Below are 8,512 nucleotides of genomic sequence, written 5' to 3'. Positions count from 1 at the left end.
CTAATTGCATTGACGATTTGCTCCCGACCTACCATTGGTAATTTAATAATTATTGTTTCTTAGCATGCCCTCTCCTCCAGTCAGGCCACTCAACTCACAGGTTCCTGAATAAAGTACATCTTTATATATTTACCTTTGTATCTTTATTCCTGTTATTCCTTTTGCCTGAAATAACAGACTTTTTCTTCATTTTTGGCTAGCAAATTTCAAGCTTTTAAGAAGTTTTAGCACAAAAATAAAAGTTATTCGAGCTAAAATTTATTTCACCACTTTGGCATAATCTCTTTAATCTTATTAATACTTATGCTATTAAAGTATTGTCACTTATACTTTCTTGTTTCTGGTTTTATATTTTAGTGACTTTAGTATGTGTATTTTTTTTTCTAATTATGACAGGGACAGGGATTCATATCTAATCCTCTTTTTCATACTCTTTCAACTTTCGTAGGAGTCATGGGTGTTAAATACTAGTCAATTGAGTATTTACATATATAAATATAAATAACTTAATTAAATTGACTATATTTCTTTTGTTTATAAACTAGAGGTATTGTAATGCCAATCGTTGTGATATTTTACTGATTTCTTTTTTTAGGTAACCGCATATTGGATACATGGCTCACACAAATGAATCGGTGGTGTCTGAGTTTGTACTTTTGGGACTCTCTAATTCCTGGGAACTTCAACTTTTCTTTTTTGCCATCTTTTCTGTAGTCTATGTGACATCAGTGCTAGGCAATGTCTTAATTATTATCATTATTTCTTTTGACTCCCGTTTGAACTCTCCTATGTACTTCTTGCTCAGTAACCTTTCTTTCATTGATATCTGTCAGTCTAACTTTGCCACCCCCAAGATGCTTGTAGACTTTTTTGTTGAGCACAAGACTATCTCCTTTGAGGGCTGCATGGCCCAGATATTCCTCCTTCACAGTTTTGTTGGGAGTGAGATGATGTTGCTCGTAGCTATGGCATATGACAGATTTATAGCCATATGTAAGCCCCTGCACTATGGTATAATTATGAACCAGAGGCTATGTATAATTTTTGTGTCTATTTCCTGGGCGGTGGGTATTCTTCATTCTGTGAGTCACTTGGTTTTTACAGTGGACCTGCCATTCTGTGGTCCCAATGAGGTGGATAGCTTCTTTTGTGACCTTCCCTTGGTGATAGAGCTGGCTTGCATGGATACATATGAAATGAAAATTATGACCCTAACGAATAGTGGACTGATATCATTGAGCTGTTTTCTGGCTTTAATTATTTCCTACACGATCATTTTGATCAGTGTCCGATGCAGGTCCTGCAGTGGGTCATCCAAGGCTCTTTCTACATTAACTGCCCACATCGCAGTGGTGATTCTTTTCTTCGGGCCTTGCATCTATTTCTATATATGGCCTTTTAGCAGACTTTCTGTGGACAAATTTCTTTCTGTCTTCTACACTGTTTGTACTCCCTTGTTGAACCCCATCATCTACTCTCTGAGGAATGAAGATGTTAAATCAGCCATGTGGAAGCTGAGAAACCGTCATGTGAACTCCTGGAAAAACTAAGATTGCTATGAAGAAGCATAATCCTGAATTAGAATGAAGATCCTCCAGTGTATCACAGTGTCATGCCAACCATCTTTGCCAGAGATATGGGTTGTTGAGTTACAGAATTGGCTTTTTGTTTTAAATGCAAGGGAATTGCATCAAGTCAGTCTCTGATTCTATTTATATATAATGTTAACTATTTTTTTCATTGTTTATAATTCTAAAGTATAAATTGTCTTGAAAATATTTAGTAATACTTAAAATATTTTATAAAGAATTTAGAGATTCCAATGTGCATAAAATGTTATTGATGTTACTAAGCTTGTGATTCTCTTCAACTGAATACATGATATATTTAGACCTGACAATCAAAATGTACAGGCATACTGAATTTCTGATATCTTTACCCAATTTATTTATAACATTACAACATACACTGACATAGTAGAAAAAGTATTACATTTTACAACATGGATTTCACCTTGTTGTTATACATTTTTAGCTTTTCTTTATCTTATGTATAAAGTATTTTAGCAATTTATAATTTGGTTATATTTGTGTATTTATAGTTTTCCCTATTTACTATTTTGTTCCTATATTTTTTCTGTTTTCCTTTAGATTATTTGACACAAATTTTTGCTTTCTACAAAATTTTCTAGGTATTTGGTGCCATCAACAACACATATATATATATATATTTGTATATGTATAAAAATATACATGTGTGTATATTTTTCACAAGCCTACTTATTTTTAAAGTAGAATAAATTGGCTATAATGAATTCCACATTATTCACAGAAAATTTTAAATATCTTTGAAACTGTTTGCAAATATGGCAGATGTTGAATATTTAAGTTCAAAGAAAAAGTTAAGTATCTAAAACATATAAATGTACAGAATGATACAAATCATTTGCTACTGAAGACCCAAACTGAAATCTATTATTTCATATTTGTTTGAAAACAGAAGAGAGAAAAGTAAAATGTATGTACCTCTAATACTAGTGATTAAAAGCGTCTGTTAAGTATTGTTTCATTTCCCAGCTAAAAGTTTTCTTATGTACTTCTCCCTGAGATTTGCATTATCAAAAGTTCTTGGAATAGAAAGACTAATTGTATTCTATAATAACAATGAAAAAAAGAACTACTTTATGGAAAATGTAAAGCCTGTGATTGTCATCACTCTAGATTCGTATTTTAATTATAAGAGTTATGTTAGTGGCTATGTGTACAGATATTAACTCTGCATGCTAAGTCCTAGTGGAAGCAAAATATTAGATATAGATACACAGTCCTGTTAAATCATCTTACTGTTTATGTTTAGCTGGTTTTTTTTTTTTTGAGCTTCAGATTATTTTTGGTCAACTTCATTTGTACACTCTCAAACATAATGACCTGTTAAACTTGACTACCTGTTATATTTTTCATATGGTGCCAAAAACATTTTGGACACACAATAAACATGAAACTAGTGATGATATTTTTGGTAGTATTATTTTCTCCTCACTACTAGTGGAAGTGAAAAGGTGTTGACTATATACTTCAAAAATGAGGTCATTTCACTACTCTCATTCTCAGTATTCTCATATGTAAAATAAAGTTGTTAAAAATAGCTATTTTGCAGCAACTATGTGACACAAGAGGATATAATGGAAATAAAGTCACCTTGTGAAGCATAAAACATACAAATAGCTTTAGTGCTATTACTTTTGAAAAGGTAATTCTGCAGGCACCTGGATGGGTATGAATTCTGTGCAGGTAGCCTTTTGCTCCTTCTGCCTGTCAAGTAAACAAAACTGATGATGTATGGGAGCACTCTCTCTGTTTTCCCTTATTAAAATGTACAACTCTAAATTTAGAATTTTGCAGTGATCATTTATTAGCACCAACTTAGAAACCACATTAAATATATTCAATAAGAAATAAATTTACACTGTGTATAAAATATATTATCAGAATTATACAAATGTGAATTAACCCTTTCCATCAAAATCTTAGTATCAAATATGGCAGAAATTAAATACAAATAATTAAAATACAATCTAGGTTTTGAAGAATGTCATAGTGGAGAAATGTACTACAGAAATGAGAAAGAAAACTGATTTCTTACTCCTGAAGTAAAAAAGACATGGAAAGAATAGATTTGGATTTCAATGTTTGGATGTTGTATTAGTTTACTAGGGCAGCCATAACAAATTTCTACAAAATGGGTGGCTAAAGAAAAAGAAATTTATTATGTCACAATTCTGGAGACTACATATTACAATTAAAATATGTTTCCTTTAAGATTAAGAATGAGACAGAAAATATTATTATCACGATTTCTATTCAATGTGCTGAAGATTTCAGACGGTTTGAGACAAAATAGCAATAAAATATACACTTAGAAAAAATAAATTTTTAGAAAAACTTTTTCTCTCTATATATGCATATATATATGCATTTCTGTATATATGTAGAAAATATTTTAAGCTATTAAAATTAGTGCATTTAGCAACGTTGTTTGATAATGGTTAATTTTTCCCAAATTGATCCATATATTTAATGCAATCTCAGTCAAATTTCTAATAATACATTTGAGCAAATTGACATGCTGATTCTAAAATTTACATGGAAATACAGAGGCAAGAATATCCAAAGAAATTTAGATCTTTAGAACTATAAGATTTGTTATGAAAGACCCAGAGTAACAACAAAGAAAAAAAGTTACAGCATATACGCAAATGAAAAAGAGAATGGAATAAACCATGAAACCACAATAGTAAACACAAGAGAGGAAGAAAGAAACAAAGACCTATAAAATAACTAGAAAACAATCAACAAAATGGCAATAGTAAATCTGTGCCTATCAATAATAACCTTCAATATATATGTATTAAATTCTGTAATTAAAAGATGACAAAATGTATTTTAAAAACATACAACTATATATTGCTTACAGGAGACTCACTTCACCTGTAAGGACACATATTGACTAAAAATAAAGAAAAGAAAATTATATGCCATGCAAATGGAAATCAAAAGAGAGCAAGAGTAGCTATACTTAGATCAGATAAAATAGACTTTAATTCAAGAACTGTAAAAAGAGACAAAGATGGTCATGATATAATAATGATGAAGGGGTTGATTCAGTAAGAGGATATAACAACTACAAATATATATAAATCTCAAACCAGAATACCCAGATGTATAAAGCAAATATTATTAAATGTAAAGAGAGAGATAGACCCCAATGCAATAATAATAGAGGACTTCAACATCTCACTTTTGGCAAAGGACAAATCATTCAGACAAAAATTCAGCAAAAAACAACAAATATAAAGCGCACTCTAGATCATGTGGACATAACAGCTATTCACAGAACATCCCACTCAACAGCTGAAGAGTATGCATTCTTCTCATCAGCACATGGAAGTGTCTTCAGGGTAGATCAGATATTAGGCCACAAAACAAATCTCAGCAAATCTATAAAAACCAAAATCAAGTATCTCTTTTGACCACAATGGAATAAAACTAGAAATCACTAACAGGAAAACCTTTAGAAACCATTTAAATACATGTAAATTTAACGACATACTCCTGTATAACAAATGGATTGATGAATTAGTTAAAAAGAAAATTCGAACACTTCATGAGACAAATGAAATTGGAAACACAATATATGAAAACCTATGGAATACAGCAAAAGCAGTTCCAAGAGGGAAGTTTATAGCAATAAACACCTGTACCATAAGAGACAAGAAAACTCAAATAAACAGTCTAACATCATACCTCAAGGAACTAGAACAAAAAGAACAAACACAAAATTAGTAGAAAAAAGAAATAGATGAGAGCAGATATAAGTGGAATAGTTACTAAAACAATACAGAAATCCATAGTGAGTCTTTTGAACAGAAACAAACCCTTAGTTAGATTAATTTAGAAAAATAGAGGGAAGGTTCAAATAAAATCAGAGATAAAAAAGTATACATTACAACTGATGTAACAGCAATACAAAGAATTCTAAGAGACTACTATGAACAACAACATGCCAACATATACATATACAACCTGCCAAAATTGAATTATGAAAAAGTAGAAACTCTGAAGAAACCAATAGTGAGTAACAAGATAGAATTTATAATAAAAAGTTGCTCATCAAAGAAAAGTTCCAGATCTGATGGCTTCACTGCTGAAAATCTACCAAACATTTAAAGGACATTATCAATACTTTTCAAACTATTTCAAAATAATTGAAGATGAGAGAATTCATCCAAATTCATTCTACAATGTGGGCATAACTCTGATACAAAAACCAGTCAAAGACACAACAAAAAAATGAAACTAGAGGACAATACTCTGATAAAAATAGATGCAAAAATCCTTAAGAAAATACTAGCAAACCAAATTCAACAGCACATTAAAAAGATCATTCACCATGATCAAATGGGATTCATTCTAGATAATACAACCTACATAATGCAATAAATGTGATACATCACATTAACCAGGATCAAGGATAAACACTAATTTATCACTTTGACAAACAGAAAAAGTATTTGACAATATTCAACAATGCTCTTTGATCAAAACTTTCAACAAAATGTACCTCAACACAATAAAGGCCAAAAATGACAAACTACAGCTAACCAGGGAAAAGTTGAAAGCTTTTCCTCTAAGATGTGAAACAAGACACAGAGGCCAATTTTCATCAATTTTATTCAACATAGTACTGAAGTCCTAGCCAGAGAAATTAGGCAAGAGAAATAAATAAAAGGGATCTAAATTGGAAAGAAGGAAGTCAAACTGTTTATATTTGCAGGTGACATGATTTTATACATAGATTTTATATAAAGGTTCAACCAAAAAGCTCTAAGAAGTGATAAACAAATTCAGTAAAGTTGCAGGATATAGCATCAACCAAAAACATCAGTAGCATTTCTTTTTCTTATAAGTTTTATTTTAAGTTCAGAGGTACATGTGCAGGTTTGTTACACAGGTAAACTCGTGTCATGGGAGTTTGTTGCACAAATTATTTCATCACCCCAAGTGCTTATTTTTTCTATTGCCTGCAGGGTGACTATAGTTAATATTGTATATTTCAAAATAATTAGAGGAGAGGATTTTAAAAGTCCGTACCACAAACGAATGATCAATGTTTTAGATAATGAATATGCTAAATACCCTGATTCTATCATTACTGAATGTATGCCTGTATTGAAACATCACACTGTGCCCCATAAATATGTAAAATTATTATGAGACAAATAAAACCAAAATAAAACTTTTCAAAAATAGAGATGGAAGAAACCTGGGTTGCTCAATCACTGACAGGTGACCAGTCACCAACCATAACACTACTGAGCATAGTTACATGAGCAGATATATCATTTCATGTGGCTAAGTACCTAAAATTTTATGATATTTTGTTACATTAGCTAGAATTACTCAAACTAATAACAAAGAGAGTGGGAAATAAGCCTGGGTAGACAAATTAATTTTAGAATGATGTTGTAAGTCTTACTAAGAAATCTCATCTTTGCTAAAAGTACAATGGAAAGATTGAGGTATTGTAGGAGGTTTAATGTTATCTATTTAGAATAAGCAATTTGATTGATCACAGAAAATGTATTAGAAATAAAAAATCATAAAGAAAATGAGATAAGTTGATGACACCTATTGCATCAATCCAGTGTGTAATGAAGTTGGGCTAGTTGAGGATCATAGTAAAATAGAATTGAACAGACTCAGAAATATTTAAAGTTTGTATAGATAATTCCTATTAATTGACTACATTTGAAGGTAAGGGAGAAACAAAATTGGTGCAAAATTTTCTTGCTTGAGGAGCTAGCAAGACAATACACAACTCCAGGAGTTCATTCATTTAAAAAAAATCTTTATTATTTGTCATATATGGGAAAGATAAGTTGAATATTCCCCATAATGAATTTGAAGTGTGCATATAAAAACAAGTGGAGATACTCAGTAGGTAATTGAATATATAGAAAAATATAAAGAAAAAAACATGTTATTAAAAAAAATACTTTTAGCACCTTCTCACAGGAGAATGACAAAATTTCCCCTAAAACCAGAGGCCATTTATTTAGTGAAATAGCTTGGTGGGTCACATTTTTGTAAGTGTTGAGCAGGAAGCGGACCCATTACAATGGGTCAAGAAGTGTATTAGTCAAGGTCACAGAAGGAAACATCAAACATATTTGGCAATGGTTTTCAATATAATATGAGGATCAGCTATCTATAAAAATATTGGCAGGATTAAATGAGGCATCCTATCACCAGAACCAGCAGGAAACTTCATTACTCTTTGCCTGAAGAGACAAGAAGAGGGTTAGAAACTGATGAGAGCTAGAGCCAGAAAGGGACCTACAAGATATAAATACTCAAGGGTAGATTACTAGAAGAATTCTAGTGAAGTGGCAGGGAGGAGAAACAGAAGTAAAATCTAGACCTTTTTCTCCTTCCCTCTAATCTCCTGCCAGTTCCTTTCATTCTCCAATCTCAGTAAAGGCAAGAGGCAGAAAAGCCCAGATAATGCAGCCATGATAGTGAGCCAACAGGGGCCCAGAATGGAAAAGGGTGGAGAATGGAACAAACAACTAAACAAAACTTCAAGAGAAATGAATGGGAGATGATGACCTCGGGACAACTGATATGATGTAATAGTTGATCTCAAGAATTTAGGGTATAAATGGGAAGAGATGCGTTTATATAATTTTCTTAACACATATAACTTTCTTAATGATGTGTTAAGAAAGTTATATAAAGTTGAATATTGTATCTCTTAAGTTAGACACTTAAGAGAGAAAGTTAGATACTTAAGAGAGAAAGTTGAGGGAATTCAGACTCATGGTAATGGGTTTGGTTTTACAAAGTAGGAAATGAGTTTATACAGTACATATATACATATCCTAAGAGTCCATGTAAAGAAGAAAATCCAAATATCTTGTTTTAGGGCATGAGAATGACGATCAAGGCTGTTT

The 8,512-nt window shown here is 31.5% G+C and overlaps 1 protein-coding gene across 1 annotated transcript; it reads left to right on the top strand.

Annotated features, from left to right (window-relative positions):
• The first annotated feature begins 614 nt into the window (after nucleotides 1-614).
• On the top strand, nucleotides 615-1,550 carry LOC105536706 (olfactory receptor 4K1). The gene has a single exon (XM_011976135.1). It carries the CDS (start codon nucleotides 615-617, stop codon nucleotides 1,548-1,550), a length of 936 nt encoding a protein of 311 aa, XP_011831525.1.
• Nucleotides 1,551-8,512: the final 6,962 nt, after the last annotated feature.

This window comes from Mandrillus leucophaeus, unplaced genomic scaffold, assembly GCF_000951045.1.
Source record: "Mandrillus leucophaeus isolate KB7577 unplaced genomic scaffold, Mleu.le_1.0 Scaffold163, whole genome shotgun sequence".
In the NCBI taxonomy this organism is placed as follows: domain Eukaryota; kingdom Metazoa; phylum Chordata; class Mammalia; order Primates; family Cercopithecidae; genus Mandrillus; species Mandrillus leucophaeus.
This window is presented reverse-complemented; position numbering and strand designations above follow the sequence as displayed.

What these genes read in the sequence shown, in the direction of transcription:
- LOC105536706 (XM_011976135.1), top strand. Translation starts at nt 615, where the DNA reads ATGGCTCACACAAATGAATCGGTGGTGTCTGAGTTTGTACTTTTGGGA.